Genomic DNA, 22,497 nt, shown 5'->3' on the forward strand with positions numbered 1-22,497 from the left:
TGACCCGGGAGTATCTTGAGAGGCCCCTTTTGGTGTAGCCTCATGCCTTTTTCCTTCTTGAGTTGGGGTTCTTTAGTGATAGTGATGGGCTGGGGGATGGGTGAAGAGGCTGTGGATTTCTTCAGCTGTGCAGGTGTAGCTACGGAGAGTGCATTGCTTAAGACAGGAGACCTTCCTCAAGTTTATCGGAGTTGGTTAATTCTGGCAAGGGTTTTTAAAAATTAAGAATGTCTTTCTGGGCAAGAGAGCTTCGGTGTCAGCTCCAGCTGCGGGTCTTGGAGCGGGAGGCATAGACGGACAAACTACTCTCTCTTGCTCAGGCAGAGGCATTTTTCATGCTTGTTCTAAGCTCGTACTCTCCCAAGGCGCAAAATAATAGCCTGAAAAAAAGTTACTTGACACCTAAAAACGTGGTTTAACAAAAGCTAGAAAAGAAACTCCATGTCAGGGGTTCTCAACATGGGCACTTGGGGACCTTCAGCAGGTACCAAGGGGCAGATGAGATGGCTCAGTGGGCAAAGGCACTTGCTGCCAAGCCTGGTGACCTCAGCTCAATGCCTGGAAGCCACAGAGTGGAAAGGAGAGAATCAGCTCCTGAAAGTTGTCTCAATTCCCATCCATGCACTGCGGCGCCTGCCCACTCACCCTCAGTCAATCAATCTATCAATGTTACACTGCTAGAGATGGCAGGCCGTAGTAAGACCAGGTGCACAGCTGCAGATGAGAGCCGTAGGCCTGCCCCGTGGAAGCAGCAAAGGGCCAGCGGATCACTGACTTCTGCTATGGTCTTACTCTGGCAGAGAGAATTGGGTGGAGTTCAGCAGTCAGCAGCAATCAGGCCTGGCCACACCGGGCCACAGTCAGGCACGCATGCTTTTTCTCTATTTGGAATGGAAGTGCTGACTAAGACCGTAAAAAGTGATGAGTGTTACAACTTAAGATGAACCATTTTGCTAAACATGAACCGTGGTGACTCCTTCGGTGACTCCCGATGCTTGATTCCTTCTGAGAAAAGGGGATAGGATAATGGTATCTAAAGTCTTGTAGTGATTTTTGTTTGTGTCTTAACAAATAAAGCTTGCCTGGAGATCAGCGTGCAGAGCTAAGACACAAGAGTCCAGGTAGTGGTCGCACACATCTTTAACTTCAGGACTTGGGGCACACACGTTATCTCTGTTAGTTCAAGGCCACCCTGGGCTACTTGAAATTGATCCAGTCTAAAAGAAAAACAGCTCACACAAAGGTGATCCCAGCACTTCGGAGTCACACACTTTGAATCTCAGCACTAGGAAGGTGGAGACAGGAAAGGATATGGCTAGGCAGAGAGAGGAATATAAGGTGGGAAGAGACAGGAGCTCATTGCATTCAGTCTGAGGGCAGAATCACCCCTTTGTTCTGAGCATTGGTAGAGGTAGGAACTCTCTAGTGCGTGGGCCGCTCTGCTTCTCTGATCCTTCAGCTTTCACCCCGATAGCTGACTCCAGGTTTTTATTATTAAAACCAATTAGCATTCATGCTACATCTTGCCTTATGCTGTGGACTTCACAGAGAAACCAGGTGACCAAGGGGTGAAGCTGGGCTGGTGAACTGCTCATCTCTCTCAGCTGATGGTTTTTTAATCCGCCTGTGCACACCAGCCAATTAAGGGTACACTCTGACTCTCTCCTTACCAGGAAACAGCCTACAACCTCCTTTAGAGCTGACAAACTTTGAGATCGGTGAGAATGCTTCAAGGATGCTAAGCAGCAATAAGCAGCCTTAGAAACACAGTCATCCGGTTGCGCCGGTTTTCCTGTGGAGCCTGGACAAATGCCTGCCTTTACTTCAGACAGGGCACCAACAACAGACCAGCAAAATGATTCCACCCGTGTCTAACCTGATGAGCCAGGGAGCTGAATTAGCCGGGCCATTTGCAGATAGCGACATCCCAAGGACAGTCACTGCCAACGCCCAGCAACTACTACTTGTTCATACATCCCCAGGCAGAGGAGCGTGCTCAGCTAGCCCTCCCCACCTTCAGGAGAGAATGCCAAAGGGCCCAGTTGTGTGCAGGTTCCACAAAAAACCTGCAAACACCGTTTGTCTATGTGGTAAACTGGTAAATGTTTTGATTGCCTCGGATTGCTGAGGCCCCAACAAAATAAGCAGTCATTAATGAATTGGTGCTGTTCCAAGTGGGCAGCTTAGTCGACCCCGGAAATGCCGGTTCTGACATCCTCCACGTTCCGTTCTCTCTCCTGCCTTGCCGCCTTTGCGACGACCAGCGGCTTTCACCGACGGGAGACTTCCGGTGGGGATTCAGTGGCAAAGGGAAAGGGTAGAGAGGAGGCCCGGCCAGTTTTTGTTAGTGAGCCAAAGGACATATCATATGAAACAAAGTTTTAATTTTTATTTTACATATTTATACATAAAACTCCCAAGGAACCACGTGGATCCAACAGAATGTTAATAGCACGTCTAAGAATGAACCTCCGGTAGTCCAACATTCACGAAATGTTGAAAGCTGATTAAAATATACGTAGTATGGAGAGCTACGACTTCACTACGAGGCAGGCATGTATTCTGACTTGTATAGCACCATCATTTACAGTTCCGCTTCAAAACTACAGTGGAGAATGAAAGGAGTCAATGGTAAAATACTGCTCCAACTTAAAGTCTCTAAACAATAAAATCAAGTTAAACCGCTCTCTCCTCATCCACGGTTGGTGGTGGTATAAGTACTGTGCATTTCTGGTAACAACAGTTTATTAAAAGGCCTGATATTAAGTGGCACGAGTAAAAAAATTAAAATAAATTAAGAAGCGAAGGCCAGTCACGGGACAGTAAGCTCGGACGTTACCAATGACTAACACTGATGTCTGTTTTCGAGCCGCCTTTAGCAACAGCGTTTTTTTGTTTTTTTTTTGTTTTTTGTTTTTTCACAACCACAGAAGCAAAATAAATTCTAGCTCGTCCTCTGGCGGATGACCCCCTTTCACTTCGCGGGCATTTTCTCTGCCAGGTGCTTCTGCTGACTCTCGGCGTGTCTGCAAAATCAAGAATACAATTACTCAGCACGAAGAAGATCTGGACTGCTTTTCAACCAACAGTCACAATATACTCGCGTGAAACACTCATAAGCTCTGGCAGAGCACTCCCTCCAAGCTCAGTGACCGACGTGAATCCTGTTTCACCTTTACTAAAGGTCAGAAAGTTTGAACTTATTCTGGCTCTTTCGAAGTTGTTGACAGCAGGTGTGGCTGGCTACAAACAAGATATCCTGACCTAGGGTGTGGTTACTTGGGGTTTTGGATGTTAAGAAGGCCCACAGAGGTGGATCTGCTCCACCTTGAACAAACCAGAGAATTCAAGCATTCCTGCTCCTTCATTTTAAAACAGGAGGTTTGACAGAGGGAGTGGGCACCTATAGGATACTTGGTCTAAGATGTATTCATTGCATATCCTGCCCCAAACAACAGAAAGCTTCACTCAGGAAATAGTGGCTCGATGTCTCAAGTATTGAAGCAAATGACTGTTCTGGTTGTCTTTTGTGTCATGGTAAAGCGGTCTTTTGCCTTCTTCCCCCCCTTTGTACTGGGTGTAGAGGACATATATGGAAGAAACGCAGACGGATTCAGTATTCACTGAGTTGCCCTCCCGGTTCTATCCTATGTCTCTGTATTTCTTTCATTTCTCAGTTCCTCTGATCTAACATTTCTAACCCACACGCCCTACCCTGAAATGTATGAACCCGTTGTGGCTGGACTAAACCCCAATGTGTGGTTTATGATAACTGCCCTAGTTTTTATATCAGGCGATTATGGTCCCTTGGATTTGGGATGCATGGAACTAAAGTGAGGCTGACAGATATTAATACAGCGAAGAGAAAAATCTCTGTGTTTAAAAGATGTCAAGAGGCGAGCATCTGGGATCCTTGCCTCCGTGAATACTGAATCTGTGTTTCCTACACGCCAGGTATTGCACCCGGGGCTGAAGAAGGCTGTGGGGTCTTTGGAGGAAAATATTCCAGTGAAGAGTCAGGAAGGGAACCCATGGCAAAGGAAGAAAGATAGAGAGGAACCGAGCATTAAAGGTGGGCCCGCAGCGCGATAGGAACAGTAGGCTACTCCAGCAGGTTACTCCAGAAAAGAAAAGGGTAAAACAAGTCAAAACCAGGTGCTGCAATTGAGTGGCTGGATGTTAGCTGAGCAAGCACATAGACTTGAGGCGTTAACTGAGGCTGACAGGAACCTGGAGCTAGCTATCTAACTTGCTCTTATGAAAGCTTACGTCAAAATGTGCTGTAAAGCTCTCTGTGGATGTATTTCCCATGTTAGCATAAATTCCCCATCCCCAGTTAATCCAAAGAGCACAGTTACGACAATAAAACAGGGCCAAAGAGGGTGCAATGTGAAACTTGGCCAATCCAGAAGGTGGGCCACGCGGACCCGAGGGGAGGAACGGCCAGGTTCTTGGCAACCCCTGAACAGGCACAACCCAAAGAACTGTAGGATCTGCAGGCTGCAAAAGTAAAACGTTTTGAAGAAGGATTTTAAGAAATGACAAATACTATGAGAGACGAAGGCTGTGGTTTCTAGCTGTCATCAAGGTTTGGGGACAACATGTGTGCTGTCTGGATGTGGGGAGCCGGTGACACCATGCCTAAAGCCCTGGTTTCACGCAGAATGCCTCCTATCTGTGGTGTGGAGAAGACAAACCACACGCAGTTTCAAAACCTGGGGCAGTGACAACAGCATCCTTGCCACGTGCAGAAACTCAGGAACGAGCTGCAAGGCGCGTTGAGCAATCAAGGAGCCCAGGGAAAGGCTGTGCTTGGCTTTCCCTCCCCCTAACAAAGAATGCCATGGCCCTGTTGCTGGGTACGAAGAGCTATGGATCGTTTTCATAGTGCAGTCTGTGTGCATCTCGGGCAAATTCAATTCGAGAAACATTCTGGTGTTCTGGGATGGAAGAGTCACTCCAGCTAATTGGATCACAGTTCTGGTTTTAATGCCTATCTACGCGCTTGCGTACACAGGTGCACACCTCAGGAGACTTTCTGAAAAGGGAAGAAAAAGGGGCAGCAAACGGCTTCAGAAAATAATACGTGCGTTATGCTCTTTTGGGACATATACAGGAAGGATTTCATTAAAATTTTAGGAGGGAAAGGGCTTCAATAAACCCCTTCATTAATCATTTTTACACTGAAGTCCTTTACAAGATGTGCATCATCCGAGCCTTGCAAAAACGTCTTTTTTATAGGCAACCATTACGGAGGACCTACTACTTGCATGGTAGGCCCAGTACTAGGCTCTGGAGACACAACAAAGAAATCAAATGGTATCATCTCCGCTTTCAGGGCGGAGAATTTATTCTCATCTGGGGGAGAAACGGCAGACCACTATGACAGCGTGACGATACTCACAGGGAGGGTGGACAGTGGCCAGGACACAGAGGAGGGACACAGCTGGTCTTGGCATCCTGGCAGTTGGTGCCCCTCTCTAACACCCATCATGGGCTCGTGTGTGGAAAATGTAGCAGCATGGGGCCTGTCTCCGGGGATGGTCTTTTAGAATCAAGCACTCCAAGGGCACAACAGTTGACCAGAGATAGGTGATAGTATAGGGTCCTGACAGTCAGCACAAGGGAAAATAACTACCAAGAAGCAAGCTCTTGTGAAGGGGGCAGAGAGAACTTAAAGAGATGTAAGCGATTTTCAAATCACCTGGAAACTTTTAAGCCCAATTCCTAGTCTAGGCCAAGAATAATTAAATCAGAGCCTCTGGGGATGGGACCCAGGCATCTGTGCCTTAGAAACACCCCCAGGTACTTCCGGTGAGAGGAGATGACGGCAGAACAGGTAGAGGAAACCGGGCACGCAAACTTCCCAAATGTCTCTCTGATACTAACAACCCTTGGGAATGGCTAAGCACCCTTTGGTTGTTCCCTGACCGCATGCGCGGTCCCCTCACCCCAAGCGGGAACTGTAGGATGGCCCTCTCCCTCTATGTGGAGGGTTTAAAGGGAGCACCACGTCCCTGCCTATTAAAGAACTGCTCCGACAGAAAAGCTTCCTCCGTCGCCTCCAAGCTAGCTACTCCTCACCTCCTGACCCCAAGATCTGTCTCCCAAATCACCCCATCTGTACACACAGGCCCACTGAGAAACTGAGATGAAGCTTAACACCTTGAGAAATGGGGGGGGGTTCCCTCAGTGTCCCCCTCAGCAAGGAATGGCGGCACCACCTATAGCTGGGAGCCTATGGAAGCCGCGGGTTTCTTTGTAAGCTACAGGGCCTGGCTGTGTATTTCACTGCTGATTTTCTGTGCTTTCAACTTTCCATGACTCTTGAAATCTCGGGCAAGAGAACGGGCATCCCTACATGCGACGGCCCAACATGTCTCCAGGTGGCAACAGTATTTGAGTTTTCAGATGAGGGATACAATGACTTAGAGCACACAGAACGGGGGCCTGGGGAGTGGCTAGAACACTTGCCATTCAAGCGTGAGGCCTGGAGTCTGGATCCCACAGGGCACGTGCATGCTGGGTAGGTGTAATTGTAGTCTGGGTGTAATTGTAGTCTGTCTCGGAAGGCAGAGATGGGGGACCCCCAGAGCAAGCTGGTTAGCCAGACTAGCCATGGCGGGAGAGCAGAGATCAAGCACAATTCCTGACATCACCTTGGGGCTTTCCCATGCAAGTGCTGACCGTGGGTCTTAAAACTGAGCCTCAACAGCAGGCAGCTTTTGTTTATTACAAATACTGCTTCAATGACACGGCACGATTGGAAACACATTTTACCACGCATTCCTCATGGAGGTGAAGTCCCGTGGCAGGGCTGAGGGCGCTGGCACTGCTTGTGTTTTTGAGCTTCTGGGGCACATGCTTAATGCCTTATGCCATTGTGACAAACGAAGTGTTTTCCTGGGAGCCTCTCTCTTCTCTCTCAACACATGTCTGGGCTTCCCAGCAACTGCGATCTCCCTGTTTAAGAATGTCACGTGGACTATCTTGGGAAAGGAGCCACGGTCCACTTGAAACCACTGGGATACTTGCAGTGTGTGTGTACCTCATCTATAACACACACGTATGATACATACTGTGTATGTATGGTGGGCTGTCCTTTGAGAAGAGATGCTAAGAAGTGAAATTCCCTGAACAGCACTAGCCTGATTCATTACCTCTAACCTGCAAGGCGGCTGGAGCCACGTCCATCTTGACACTCAGATCTCAGCATTCCCCATCTCTCCTCCCCTGGTGAGAACAATCTGGTGACACCAGCAAGAGCTCGGCCACATAACAGCTGGCGTCCCTTTGTGGCACCAACCACGTAGCTACTCCTGTGCTAGGGACAATAGAATGGAGCGGATGAGGGTCGACTGCCTTGGGGGGCACGGTTTTGCAGGATGAAGTCCTTCTAAGCTAGAATTGTTGCCCCGGTTTAGAGGAACATGCAACGTCATGGTGGAGTGACAGCTGTCACCATTCCTAGCCTTGGAGAGGGCTCAGCGAGTAGAGGGTTCATTTCGAAAGTGTCGGGACTAGAGTTTCAAACCATGGGCCTTGTTACCTTTCACTGTTGACCTAACACAGCCTGGAGTTATCTGAGAAGAAAGCTTTGATGGAGGAACTGCCAAGATCAGATGGGTGGGAGTTGTCCCCATTGCTAATCAATGCAGGAAGGCCCAGTCTACTGTGGGTGGCGCTATTCCCTAGGCAAGTGGTCCAGGACCATACGAAGAAGCGAGCCCAGCATGAACATGAGAGAGCGGGACAGTGAACGAGCCAGCAAACAGCATTCCTCCATGGTTTCTGCCTTAGAGTTCTGGCCCTGACTTCCTGCAGTGATGGACTATACCCTGTAAGATGATATAAACTCTCTCCTCCGCTAAGTTGCACTGGTCACAGCAATTGTTGCAGCAACAGAAACAATAGAAACTAGAGTATCACAGAAAGCTGGACATGGTAGCATGTTGTGCAGCCCCAGGACTGTTCCCATGAGATGGGCGCTGGAGATGGGCTTCTGACAGAGAACAAGAGATCCTGTCTCCAGGAGACAAGGGCAGACACTCAAGGTTGTCCTTTGGCTTCCACATGCATGGCGGAGCATAAGCATTCCATGCCCCAAACATAGAGATTAAAGATAATGCGTTTCCTAAAGGGGACTTTGGGCCTCTTCCTCTCTTCTAAACGGCAAACGTCAACAGCTGCTTGGTGAGTTAGGTACAAAAGGAAATGAGCCCCATTAAGCTAATTCTTGCCCTCTGTGACAGACGTTTCAGTTCAACCTCAGTTTGCCTGGGCTGACCTGGTTAAGTCTTCTATGTCCACCAGCATGGCATCCTGTTCTGTGTGCAGCTCATCTCGGATGAGGAGCAGCTGGACCAGCTCTTCATTCAAACCTGGGTCAAAAGAGGGAACGTTAAAAACCAGATCAACAAAGATCTCAACATAAAGCCAGCCACACTGAACCTCATAGAAGAGCACGTGGGAGGTACATTTGGATGCATTGGCACAGGAGACCGCTTCCTAAATATAACCCCAGTAGCACAGACACTGAGAGAAACAATTAGTAAATGGGACCTCCTAGAACTGAGATGCTTCTGTAAAGCAAAGGACACGGTCTACAAAACAAAAAGGCAGCCTACGGATTGGGAAAAGATTTTCACCAACTCCACATCAGACAGAGGTCTGATCTCCAAAATATATAAAGAACTCAAGAACAAATATCAAATAAAAGAACAAATAATCCAAAAAAAAACAAAACCGGGGCACAGACCTAAACAGAGAACTCTCAACAGAGGAATCTAAAAGGGCTGAAAGACACTTAAGGAATTCTCAACATCCTTAGCCATCAGAGAAATGCAAATCAAAACAACTCTGAGATTCCATCTTATACCTGTAAGAATGGCCAAGATCAAAAACACTGATGACAACTTTTGCTGGAGAGGTTGTGGGGTAAAGGGAACGCTCCTGCATTGTTGGTGGGAGTGCAAAATGGTACAACCCCTTTGGATAACGGTATGGCAATTTCTCAGAAAATTAGGAAACAACCTTCCTCAAGACCCAGCAATACCACTTTTGGGTATATTTCCAAAGGACGCTCAATCGTGCCACAAGGACATGTGCTCAGCTATGTTCATAGCAGCATTGTTAGTCACAGCCAGAACCTAGAAACAACCTAGATGCTCCTTGACTGAAAAATGGATAAGGAAAATGTGGTACATACACACGATGGAGTACTACACAGCAGAATAAAATAACATCTTGAAATGTGCAGGCAAATGGATGGATCTAGAAAGCATCATATTAAGTGAGGTAACCCAGACCCAGAAAGACAATTATCACATGTACTCACTCATAAGTGGTTCTTAAACATAAAGCAAAGAAAACCAGTTCACAATTCACAATCCCAGAGAACCTAGACAACAATGAGGATTCTAAGAAAGAAATACATGGATCTAATCTACATGGGAAGTAGAAAAAGACAAGATCTCCTGAGTAAATTGGGAGCATGGGGACCATGGGAGAGGGTTGAAGGGGAGGGGAGAGGCAGGGAGGGGAGCAGAGAAAAATGTATTATCTCAATAAAATCAATAAAAAAAACAGATCAAGCCACACCTAAATCAGAACCCGCAATTATGTATGGCCCATTATGCATGTTCACAGACACAAAAATATATATACATATACAGCAGAATTAAACATCATAGGAAAGAATCTTTTTCCACTTTTTATGTGTGTGTGTGTGCATGTGTGATTTGCATGTTCATACATGTATGATTTTGCATGTATAGGTGTACAGTCATCCATGTGAAGGCCCAAAATTTATGTAGGGAAAGATTATCGATTGCTCTTCCACCTTGAAAATAAACCCTTGTAATCAAATCCACGGCTCACTCACACAGTTAGTCCTGCTAGCCAGTTCACTCTGGGAATCTGCCGTCTCTACCTTCTGAGGTGGGATTATGGGTGGCGTAGTACCCACCCAGCATCTACACAGGTTTCTGGGAATCTGAATTCCAGTGGTCTCTTATATTAGCTTCTTATATGTGCAGATGAAATACCCATTGGAGCAACACAACCTGTCTGTACAATTAAAGAGGTGCCAAAGAGGAGGAACAAACCACCGGTTGATTATCTCCTACCCAAAATGGTCAGGGCCAGAAATGTCTCTGCTCTCTACGTTTTTTTGAGTCTTAGAATATTTATACAATTGTTTATATTTAGATGATTATATAATATAAAAGATTTGGTCAATTAAATGCCCCTAGACCAAAATATCAAACTCTTTGGATATTTCACAACATTTTAGATTTAGAAATACCCAACCTGTGTTTTCAGTTCCTTCACAATACAGTTAGGAAAGAAACTGCTAGCCACTAGAAGAATAGCTTGTTAAGAAAAGCGGGGCTTTAGAGGCTGGAGAGATGGCCCAGTGATTAGGAACACTTGTTGCTTTTGCAGAGGGCCTGGGTTCTGTTCCCAGCATCGACCTGGAAGCTCACAACCACATGCAAACCCAGTGCCAGGGGACCCTATGCCCTATTCTGTTCTCTACAGGGTCTGCACGTATGCAGTGTACATATATACATGTGGGCAAAACAGTCATACAGATGCGTTAAAAACAAAATTTAACAACTATGTGCTAAATAGATGTCTTTCAAACAAAAATCAGGGCTTTGAGGAAGTGTGGAGAACAGATTTTAGGTGATATTAATTTATTCACCCTTCATCTTTAGGAGCTTCCCACTCTCTAGCGGCACTACATGTGACACCTAGCTGGGATAGGCGGGCACATCCAGGATGCCCAGAGTCTTCACAAGGCTCTAGGGAAGGGTGCTGCTCTGAGAACAATTGTCTGAAATACTGGAAAGTTAGATTTCTGGTAAAGCAGGATGTGTAAGACGTGAAGAAAGACATCCGGAAAACAGTGTAGTGAGAATATTCCTGAGCCCTGGAATAATCACGGCCAGAAACTAAGCGTATGAATATGGAAACATTTCTAGCCCCCCACCTGACATTAGTAGACTGGGTCAACGTGGTGCAGGGAAAAGCAAAGAGCTCATGCTTAGAGAAGCTGAGAGTTATAGCTGCTAGGACCACACACAGGGAAAACACCCACTGAAGAGAACGGTGAGCAAAGAGACAAAGGGAGGGGGTGGGTTTGTTGCGACGGGCCCCTTGGACGTGCTTTCAGAGATTCTGCCTTCAAATGAGCCCTCTGTGCCTTCAGTTCAGAAGAGATCAAATCTTGATGGAAAAAAAAAAATCACACATAGAGCTCTAAAAACCCCACATGCTCCTAAAAAGCATTAGACAGCAGACTTTACTGAAAAGTCTAGAGTTAGCTGTTTGGGTGGTGAGATCCTGCAAGTCCTCTCAGCCCTTAGATGAGTGGTCAAACAAAATTAAAGTTAATTTTCATCCTGTGAATCTAGGGCTTCAAAATTAAAACCCTAAAAAGCCAGGTGGTGCTAGCACACATCTTTAATCCTGGCAGAGGCAGAGGCAGAGGCAGGCAGATCTCTGAGTTCAAGGCCAGCCTGGTCTACAGAGCGAGTTCTACGACAGCCAGGGCTACACAGAGAAACCCTGTTCTGTAAAACAAACAACAGAACACATCAACAATGTTAAAATCCTAAATCCTTTCTCTGGACTGTAAAACAGTATTACCTAGATAATTTCAGTTTTTATTTGGATCTAGCATAACAATATTACCTAGATAATCTCAGTTTTTATTTGGATCTAGTGGGGAAAAAAAATTTTTCTTTCTCAGCTGCTCCTGGGTGGCCTTCTCCACCACCACCCAACACAGTGCCTGCACATTCGAACCCTTAGTGCATGGGAGATTTGCTTTTGCACCCATCTCAGATCCATATTAAGCTTCAAACTTTCTATTATAGAAAATTTCAAACTAACAGCAGGGAAATCTGTTTAATGAATCCTCACAGGCTCCATCAGGCGTCAACAAAGACCAGTTTGAATCACCTCTCCCCTGAGTCTCCAACGACCATTTACAGCAATTACAGAAACACACGGTCTTGTTTGTAAATGTGCGTCTCTAAAAGAAAGAGCTTTTAAGACTCACAAGATTCCCATGCCTTTAGCAAAACTATAATAATAACAATAGCAATAATATGTCTGATTGAATGAATTTGATGGTTATTTCTCTTCTATCCTGGATTTCCTTTCAATTTTGTAAATCCGTAGGATTATACAGTCATATTCTAGGGGCTGGAGGGATGGGGACATCATCTGGCTGACCATGCTGCTTCGTGGGGCCAACCACTGCCTGCTCTCTCCAGTGAGTGTCACCCCCTCCAACTCCCCACCCTCTCTGGATGCTTCTATGGAGGACCTTTATACTGAGGGGGAAATCTTATACTTCCCAATTTTTCCATATATGTAAATATGCATGCACTCACCACCTAAAATAGAAGTGTCATCTGATACGAGCGAAGGCCATGATCCCTCAAACAAACGGGCACACGAGTAAAGTAGAGGGGTAACTGTGTAAAATTACAGCTGTAGAAGTTTATTCCAGAAACAGAGGCATGTTAAATACATGCCCTGTGCTAGGAGCTAGTCATTTAAAAAGGCCCCGTAGCCACGGTGAACCTTGGACAAGTCTGAAAGCGCCTGACATTTTATAGCTAGAAAGGAGACACAGAAAGAGTCCTGTGGCTGTCTCAATTGTGCGCACGCACAGCCAGCCCAGTGAAGACACCCCCCAGAAGGACTGAACCCCTCAATGTTTTCCGTACTGGGCACATCGCCCCACTTACTTTCAATCTGGGAGTGGAGGTCATTGACGATGACTTGGAGCTGTCCAATAGTCATGTCTCTTAGGTCCGTGGGCTTCAGACTTCTCTTCATCAGACATTCGCTTATGTGAGGCATGTGTGGTAGCTGAAGACACAAAAGGGGCAGCGGGGGTCTGAGCAGAGCCGCAAAGACCCCGGGAAAGACCCTGTCTGCTCTTAGGAGACCTACCCTCATCCACCCGCCTCTCTCCACGTTTGGAGCCTAAACGCTTTCCCAGCCTCTGAGCTTCCCAGGGGTGGACCCGTATCCCACATCCATTTCTTACTATGATGCCCTGTGCCTCCCAAATGATACACTGTTGCATCACAGGCTTTCTGGTTGGTCTCTGACACACTCAAGGTTCGGGGAAGGTAAGTAACAAGAATGGCATGGGTAAAGTGAACAGAACCGGCTGCTATTTAATACTCGGCACCCTGCCACCATCCCTGTATGATATACTCTGAACGCTTTTCTGACTGTGGTTTCAACAATCACACCATCACCTAGGCGCTGCTGCCCATGCCACACACGAGAAAACACACACACTAGTCACATGTCAGACCCCTGCAGCAGGTCAGAGGCAGAGCCTATTGAGACTCTGATTTATTACATCACATCGCCTCCCTCAAAAGGCAGGTGCGAGACTTGATCGCGAGAGTGAGCTGTGGTATTAACACAGGAACACGGGCGATCTGAACCGAGGGCAGAGTTTGCTTCTGTGAAATGCTGCCCCGTGTGTTTTTCGTGTGACATTAGAAGGGAAATAGAAACAGACTTCGTTCTTTCTCAATTGCCAGTGCTTCTGACAAACTGCCTCAGAGAAACCCAAGTTTGCATAACTCTGGGAAAGAACCCATCTTCGGCCCCGAACGCTCGCTTGGCATGCCAGCCTGCGCTGCTTACAAGGTCAGCGACGGGAGACTTTTTCCTGTTCTGTTTTTCCACTTCTACTTGCATTTTGGCCATGGGTTTGGCCATGGCAAGGGCCATTTTGGCTTCGGCTTGTAGCTTCTTTTGCCGCGTGAGGAAGTCCATGTCGTCCAGGGATTCAGAATCCTCCTCGGTGGTGTCTCTGTCGGAATAGGACGAACTCTGCTTGCTCTGTGAGGGGAGAAAGAGCAGCTTCAAATTTCACTCCAGTTGCCCAGCACTCCGAGAAGGAAACTAGCAACTGGGTCCTCTCTCAGCATGGCTGGTGTGTGTGTGTGTGTGTGTGTGTGTGTGTGTGTATGTGTGTATGTATGTCTGTCTGTCCTGGAAACAATTCCACTACCCACTTGACCTCACTGTGGCCAGTCAGTCACACGACACCTTAAAAAAAAGGGGCCCAATTCAGAATGGTTCTGTCATGAGCACAGGCAGAAAGGGCGGCAGAAGTTATCATGTTTAATTACGGAACCCAGAGCCAGGGTCAGAGACGGTCTTCAGGGAGCAGGCGTCTGACGGCATCTGCGCCATGCTCAGGGGCCAACACACACTTGCTGGCCATTGGTACAAAGGAACAACACAGAGGGGGGAAACATCCTAGCTGATAGCATTTGTGATTATTCGTAACTTCTAGAACGTGTGAGAAAGGGCTGGGCTCCTAGTTCTAAATCCAGCAGGGAAGGATTCTTTCATACGTATATTAATGAGAAACAGAGTTTTCTGTTGAGCTCCGGTCAGCTTTGAACTCACTATGCAGCCTCGGCTGACTTTGAATTTGTGATCCTCCTGCCACAGCCTCTTTGGGCACACACCACCATGCTCACCCTCCTTTGATACTCTCTAAAAGCGTTAGGCGATTTCCTTCATAGTCAGTAACTTTAATAAACCTTATTTACCCCTACTGTGTCATGACTTTGGTTTTGCAGTCAGCCATGGTCAAATTCTCGAAGCACGTGATCCCAAAGATGCTTCCATTCCCGGGAACGGCTGCTCCCGGGTCCCAACTGAGTACAAGCCCAAGAGCCAGGAAAGGGAAGACGATGGCTTGGCCGGGGGCCGTGTGGACTTACCATGGGAGACAAGGGGGTGTCCAGGCTGGTTTCAGTCTTGCTGTCATCGGCATCGCTGTCCTTGTCACTGCCGCTGTCGTTGACAAAGCATATCTGGAGGTTCATCCCGCTCTGCAGCCTGGGCAGAAACAGACAGGACACGTGACCTGGCCGCAGAGACTCAAGCTGAGTTTTACTAACAGAAAAGAGCCGCATGTGTTCTTCATGTGGAGAAACAAGTGGCTCAAATCATCCTACATTTCCTTTTTGGTTGTAATTGTTGAGACAGGATTTTGCTACTGTAGGCAAGGCTGGCAATCCTGCCTCAGCCTACTCTCTCCTACAAACGGAAATCTTATTAGAGGACCTTCCAGGATTCCATTCTTCTGCCCACATCCGTTTGGGGTTAAAAGGGTATATGTTATAGTATCCTGTGAATAGAAAACACGTAGCTGGCACACATACACACAAGGGTGCTTTGTGTTTACAATTCTGTCAATCAAGATGACCAGACTTCAGCTAATAACGTTGTGTGATGTTACTTAGGATTCTGTTTAAAAGGACAACCCAAAGAAGCTCTCTGGAGCCTGTATGCCAGGACTCCAGCTCTCTGCAGAAAGTCTCCTTTCCCCTCCAGCAAGACCAGATCACGTGATGGAAGCCTCTAAATCTGGTGTCAAAAGCCAACAGAGAAAGCACACTTATGTCACACTAGGAAACATAAGGAAACCCCGACATGTTCAGTCTTAAACACATGTGCTTCTGCACAGCGCCTCCGACACCCAGCTTAAGGACATTCACCGCTCGAGAGCTCATCACACCAGGATTCTGGAAACTCCAGTAAGGATGCTCTTGGCAGCGGAATCAGAAAGGACAAGCACTGGCGATGGAAGTGGCCAGACTGCGGGTTCGGTTCTAAGTCCTGACCAGTTTTCGAAGGTGGACCACATTTCTGCACTATTTGATGAGTCTCAGCATCTCTAATATGCCAGTCTTGTGGAGAAGCAAGTCTCATAGAGGGGGAGACTCCTGTGGCAGAAGGGACCCCAGCGAGCCAGTCTAAGCCAGCTTTGGGGCAGGGGACATCAAATTTGCTCTGGTGTCATTACTGCCAAAGGGAACTAATATCTGATGTTTATGTATGCTTTTCTTTATCCTAAGTAGATGGAGATACTTTGCACGCATTGCTCATATGACTGATTTTAAAAATGTTTGAAAACATGGAAATCCATGTAACTGCGCCCCCCCCCAACCCGCCTGCACTGCAATTAAGGTGGGTATGTACTGCCACCTACTGTTAAATTCTGTAATTACCAAGCTCAAACTTATCTTTCCCTTCAGGAAAAGGCAGCCGCTCCCCCCAGTAAGTCCGCTATTATCCTCTCCCAATCCTCCCAGCACGGCCAAGGATCCCAGGACCAGGGCTGAGGGAACCAGGCCACAGGTTTTGAGATGCTTGGTTTATAGTGGGTCCCTAATCCTGAGTTAGTTCAGAGCTTGGCAAGGGGCAAGTGCAAGGGCCGGGAGGCTCTTGGGGCTTAATATGGCCTTCTAAAGGACCCTCCCGAGGCCCTTCTGCTAACACTGCTCACCTGTTCACAGCGATGCCTGATGCTGTCAGCCCTCTGAGAGACTGCTCAAGAAGCCCGTAACTAGAAAGTAGCTGGCCCTCCAGTTGTGCCTGGACATGCTTCCCTCAAACTATCTCCATCCAGTATGATCGGGTTTCCCTTTGATCCAGACAAATTAACAAATTTGTGGTCACTGCAGTTTGTCTAAAAAATAGGAATCAACCAATTTCTAACAATAAAATCAAGATCTATGGTTTGGAAGGTGACAGCAAAGACACAGAGAAGGGACAGATTTTAAAAGCCAATCTCACCTGAACCTAGGATTACATAGCATTTCCTAGATATGCATAAGGCCGCTGGAGATAAAGATTGTAAAACTATAAAACAACAACCAACGGAATCACAAAACCAAGTTAAAGACGCCCGAGGACAAATATCTTCATTCTGAAGAAAATGTGATTGCACCTCTGCAGCTCAGCCTCAAACCAGTCACCCACCCACAGGAGCGTCCATATGCATTTTAAGAGCGGGAGAGGTACAAGGAAAGACTTAGATGCTGTGGGAAGTGGAGGAACACCTCAGGTACAAATTCAAAAAAACCCAGAAGCACAGTAGCCCTGTGAGAAACTGAAAAGCACTTGGGTGTGTCACGAGTGCCTGGTAATTCCTTACAGTGGTAATCACCAAAGATATCACTCGCAGAAATGATGTGACATCATAGCCCATTCAGAGAGGGTTTTAGGAAAGCCATCTTAAATGGGTTCCCGTTTCAAGAGGGATTTGTTTGCTGTTAGCCTTGAATCGCGTTTTAGGAGGAAGACAGCTCCGGGTCAACTCAACCACACCCCCTAAGCAGAGGCCTGGCTGTGGGGTGATGGGGGCCACTAGGTCTTCTGAAAGCCTCTGTGCCACAGCGATAATCCCCATCCCAGCCTGGCAGCCTGGCAGCGAGATGTGCAGCTGTCTGAAAGGCTGACTTCTGAAAACTGCACCTCCTGGGGTCTCCAGCCTCAGGCTCCCTCACTTGGAAGAATTGGACAGTTCATTCCGGATCATCGCTTCCTCTATCTCTCGAGCACAGTGCTAAGTGAAAACATTTCAGCGTATCCCATTCAGGGTCATCTGATGTTTTATAGGGATTTATTGGTGTGTTTGTGTCTACATGAGTGTACGCACACACGGGTATGAGGGCCCCTGGACAGCAGAAGAGGGTGTCAGATGCCATAGAGATGGAGTTGCAGGCATCTGAGAGCCACCAGAAATGGGTGCTTGGATCTAACTCTGGTCTGAGCTGTCTCTCTAAAGTCCCGGAATTGATATTCTGAGTGATATTTGGCAGAATATGGCATAAAACATCACTGGCAGTCTGTCTTGCTGGCTGACCACTGGAGTGGGAGGGATATTGCATGGGGGAGACTCAGCAGCTGCGGCTTCCAGCAAGAAGATCGGCTCTCAGATGGACGAGGGCTGCACTGACTTCAAGTGCAGTTAGGAGGAAAGTTATTCAAACATACACGGGACTGAGATATCAGACGGAAAGTTTTCTGCTGTCATAGGAGATCTCAAAAACACACTCAGTGGTAGACAATTGGGTAAACAATAACAAAACTCAAAAAAAACCCAAAACAGCTCTTCAGGCACAGTGATACACCCCTGTAATCCTACCAGGGCAGCGGAAGCGGGATGGCTGCGAGCTGAGGTCATCCAGGCCTGCATGAGGAGTTCTGTCTCCAAAAGCAAAGGAACTGGCATGGGGCTCAGTGGGAGAACACTTGCCTAGGACATGCAAGGCCCTAGGTCTGATCGTTAGTGCTACGGGTGGGATGGTCTTTTAAAAACACAGAGATAAGACTGCTGCTCTCCAGAGAAACAACCTCATGGTTCTACACTTTCCTGGTGACTTCCAGGGGGGCAGAAAAGACCTTAAAGCAGGTTCTTGTCCTGGGTCTTAGGCCGGGGTGATTAAGGACTTGTCTGAGGGTGGCTCTGAAGCTCAGGACTCCTCCTTGTTTTCTGGTTCTAGAAATGAGAATCTGGCTTAGGTAGCAATACACGAAAATATAAGATTCTGTGTGTAAGCGAGAGAGAGAGGGGAGAGAGAGAGAGAGAGAGAGAGAGAGAGAGAGAGAGAGAGAGAGAGAGCGAGCACGCATGTGTGGAGTCAGAGGAGGTTTTCCTCTATCTCTATCCACTTTATGCTTTTGAGCCAGGGTCTTTCACTGCACATGAAGTTTTGACTAGGCTGGTCACTGAACTTCTGGGATCCACCTGACTACACCGCCAATACTGGAGTTAGAGTCACTGTTGTCAAGCCCAGCTTTCGTGTGGGTGCCGGGGATTTGAACTCGGGTTCTTACGCTTGCACAGCAACCATTCTCACCGAGCCATTGCCTTGACCCATTTTTATGATCCTCTGAAGATTTTCCAGTCTGTTCTTGTGCCTCAACTCTGCCATCACTCTCTGAATGGACTCTCCGGCTGGTGGACATGTGAATTCAACTCAGAGCTCAGAACCAAAGCACCAGGCACACATAAGAACTTCGGAGAGAGCGGTAAAGGGACCTTAGCGGCCTCGAACTGAATGAAGACGCTTAAGTCCATCTCAGATGGGCAGAAGTGCCCAGCTACTGGTGGGCTCCCGTGCAGAACTACACGCTTACCTTGCGTGCTCCTGAGGGCAGAGCATTTCATAATGTATCATCATTCGGCAATGGTATCATCACTGTGGCAACGGCGTCACTACTGTGGCCACGGGTAGATGTCTCAAGGCTGCAGAGCCTGAGATCACCTGCTGGACTTCTGGCTTTTGAATCCAGTGGCATTTCTCCCCATGCTGCTCTTAATCATGGGTTTTAATTTACTAGATCCTGCCTGCGTCTGGAAGCATAATTTTACAGGGCCCAGGCCTCCTATCGTTGCTCACAATTTCAAGGGAATTGTATGGCTTCACTCGGGAAACAGCAAGCAAGAACTTCCATGTGCCTATGGGTTTCAAGCTTGCAATGCTCATTAACTGTCTACAGCCAATGTGGCTTATGAGTCATAGGCATGCTGGGCCATTCATAACTCAACCTCTCCAACTAGTTTGTGGCCAAGCTGTTAGAATACATTATTTCCATTTATTTGAATGGATCTTTGATGCATTATTCAAAGGTTTTATACATAATGAATAATCATCCGTATTTTTCATGCCATTTTTCTGTTTCATATTGATTTCAAAGGGGATGGAGCATAAAATATGGATTATAACTACCCAAGGGGATGCATAAATGCATTTCATTTTTCTGGGACTACGTCACAATGAAAGCGAGAACAGCAGAATTGTGGGTGATCTTTGGCTACACTCTATGTGGGATGGCGGCAGATCAAGAGGTGGCACCACTGCTTCGTAGGGAGCTGTAAAATGCTTCTCCGTCCCACAAAGTCTGCCTCTTTCTCTCCCCATTTGCTGTGTCTTGCAGACATTTCCCTTGAGAACTAAGAAATGCCTATTGATGTCTTAAAAAACAGTGGAAAAGGAACGTGGTTTCTACTTTTCCATATTTGTTAGGAAAATACAATGCTATGTCTTATTTTATTCTAGTAGGACTATGTAAACTTCCTCTTGCTATGAAGTATAGTTGAGAAACAGGAAACACTCTATTGAGCTTTTAAAAATCATCCTGTCTACCTACCAGCTACAAACGTTGCTGGTTCAACACATGGCGTCATCACACAAAAGCGTCATAAATGATTTTCTTAAGCATGTATGTAGAGAAAAAGATTGCTTGATTATCCATGCACCCACCCACCTATCCATCCATCCATCCATCCACCCATCCACTCACCTACCTACCCACCCATCTATTGATCCATTTACTCATCCATCCATCCACCTACCCATTCATTCATCCACCCATCTGCTTACCCACCCATCCACCTGTCTTGTCTGTCCGTCCAACCACCCATCCATCCATCCACCCATCCACCCACCTGCCCGCCTGCCCGCCCATCTGTCCGTCCATCCACCCACCCACCCATCCATCCACCTCCCTGCCTGTCCGTCCGTCCGTCCGTCCATCCGTCCGTCCGTCCGTCCATCCGTCCATCCATCCATCCATCCACTCATCCACTTACCCACCCACCCACCCATCCACCCATCTGTCCGTCCATTCATCCATCCATTCACACATGTGTGGATCAGACAAGAGCTCCAGAAGCTCCGTAGCATCAGCATCCTGGTGCTGAGCACTGCTGTCCCCCTTTAGACAGGGCACACACTTTCTAATTTGCTACAGTCCTACTACACTCCATTGGTTTTTAGTTGGCTTACTTCACTCATTCCAATTTCTCGTTGGGCCCTCCAGGCATGTGATGGTCTCAACTATCAGTGGAGGCATGGCAGTTAAGTAAGGAATAAAAAGCAGGTCTTCCAACAGGCAGCAAGTGCTCATCAATCAATCATCATCAATCAGACTTAGTCAATCAGTCAAGGTGTGTGGAAACACACACATTGAAAGGGATCGCAGAGACACTAGGTGGATGCTGCCTGTTCCATACATGTGAAAGCAAATACTTTTGCTAACTGGACACTAATAAAATAAGGTGTTAGCCAGGAATGTTAGAGCAGAGAGCTTCAGGTGAAAGGAAGTAAGGCTGGCAGAGAGAGGAACCCAGGAGAGAGCCCGGAGGACCAGAGAAGCTAATGGGCATCTCTAATTATGTGCCAAAGAATGGGTATGTGCCATTTTATGTCTTGTCCTGACCTGGTATCTTAAAAGAAAAGGAAATAACTCTAAAGGCAGTGGATGTGTGACCGACCCTCACAGGGTCTTATACCCCCCGTCACACTTCCTCCTTTTCTGCTCCTACCTCTCAGTCTGGTTCCCAAGCCTTCTGTTTGTATAGCTAAGAGGCTGCTAAGACCTCACGGTCACAGAATCTTCTCAGTGGCTTAAGCAGCTAGACTAGGGGCCTCCATCCACCAGCTTTCCTTTGGAGGAGCATCGGCCTGTTCCCTAACCTGGGCTCCGGAGAGCTGTAAATACTTGCCTTCCTCGGGCAGCTGCTGGTTCTCACTCCCCATCAGTGTCAATTTCCTCTGCTAATGACCACTTCCGTGTAATTGAATTTGGAATTACAGGATTTTAATGTCAGGGAAATGTATTTTCAAGAGAAAGACTTGCCAGTATGAATGGAAGGCCAGAATGGGGCCTCTTAGGATCCTAGGCATAAAATAGCCGTCTCTCCCAGACGTCAAATGCGCTCTATATTCATCTTAATTGAGTTCAGATGATTTCTGAGCAGCCTATTTATGAAATAAAAAGTTGCCATTTGCGAACATCTATTATATGCCAGGCACTTTACCTGCCCCACTCAGAGGGGAAGCGTGGGGTGGGGGGGCCTCGCTTTACATATGAAAAACAAAGTCCCAGACAGGCAAAACCCGCACAAGGTCACAATGGTACATGTCCTCCCTCTTGAGGGGTTAGGGCACTTTAAGAAGGGTAAATTCATAAATGATTTAAAAAGGAAGCAAAATAAAACCAAACATGGAACAAAACGCTGGAAACTGAAAAGGCTAAGAATACAAGATGAAATATGAGGTATTGTTCAGCTACCAAATACACATGTACACACACACACACGCACACACACACAGACAGAGAGAGGGAGAGAGACAGAGAGGGAGAGAGGGAGAGAGGGGGGGTGGAGAGAGGGGAGAGGGGAGAGAGAGAGAGAGAGAGAGAGAGAGAGAGAGAGAGAGAGAGAGAATGTAATAGTTGTGAAAGTGGCTGAAACATCCTGATATCGTCTTAAGTGGGGGGGGGGGAAAGGGCCATAAACAGTAGCTACAGTGTGATTTCAATTTTATAAATAAGAATGCATAGGTAAAGGCCAATGCAGTAGCTCTTTGGCAAAAGTCACCTCCTGCTGAGTATGATGAGTTCAGTCCCCAGGACTCACCGTAATGGAAGGAACCGACTCACACAAGCTGTCATCTCCACACAAGTGCCACGGCACACCTGTGCTCCTCACCCCACAAACACACACAGACACAAAGTAGTATTTCCTTAAGCATATGCAAAATGGGAGGCGATCTACTTAAGTTCTTTTTGACGGAAGACATTAAGTTGACATTAGCTTGTCTCTTTTGAATGCCTCTGAGTTGTCATGTGTGGGCC

General features: G+C 47.1%; 1 protein-coding gene across 3 annotated transcripts in view; it reads right to left on the reverse strand.

Moving 5' to 3' along the window:
* Positions 1 to 2,369: 2,369 nt before the first annotated feature.
* The window catches only part of Schip1 (schwannomin interacting protein 1), a 134,341-nt gene continuing 114,213 nt past the window's right edge, over positions 2,370 to 22,497 (reverse strand). For all 3 annotated transcript variants that reach the window (XM_038347751.1, XM_038347750.1, XM_038347749.1), the window contains exons 4-8: positions 14,784 to 14,901; positions 13,690 to 13,887; positions 12,768 to 12,891; positions 8,288 to 8,381; positions 2,370 to 3,026 (exon numbers count right to left, since the gene is read on the reverse strand). In XM_038347751.1, the coding sequence (XP_038203679.1) occupies positions 2,975 to 3,026; positions 8,288 to 8,381; positions 12,768 to 12,891; positions 13,690 to 13,887; positions 14,784 to 14,901 (586 nt within the window). In that variant the 3' untranslated portion in view covers positions 2,370 to 2,974. The remainder of the gene's footprint in view (positions 3,027 to 8,287; positions 8,382 to 12,767; positions 12,892 to 13,689; positions 13,888 to 14,783; positions 14,902 to 22,497) is intronic.

Source organism: Arvicola amphibius, chromosome 11 (genome assembly GCF_903992535.2).
Source record: "Arvicola amphibius chromosome 11, mArvAmp1.2, whole genome shotgun sequence".
Lineage (NCBI taxonomy): Eukaryota > Metazoa > Chordata > Mammalia > Rodentia > Cricetidae > Arvicola > Arvicola amphibius.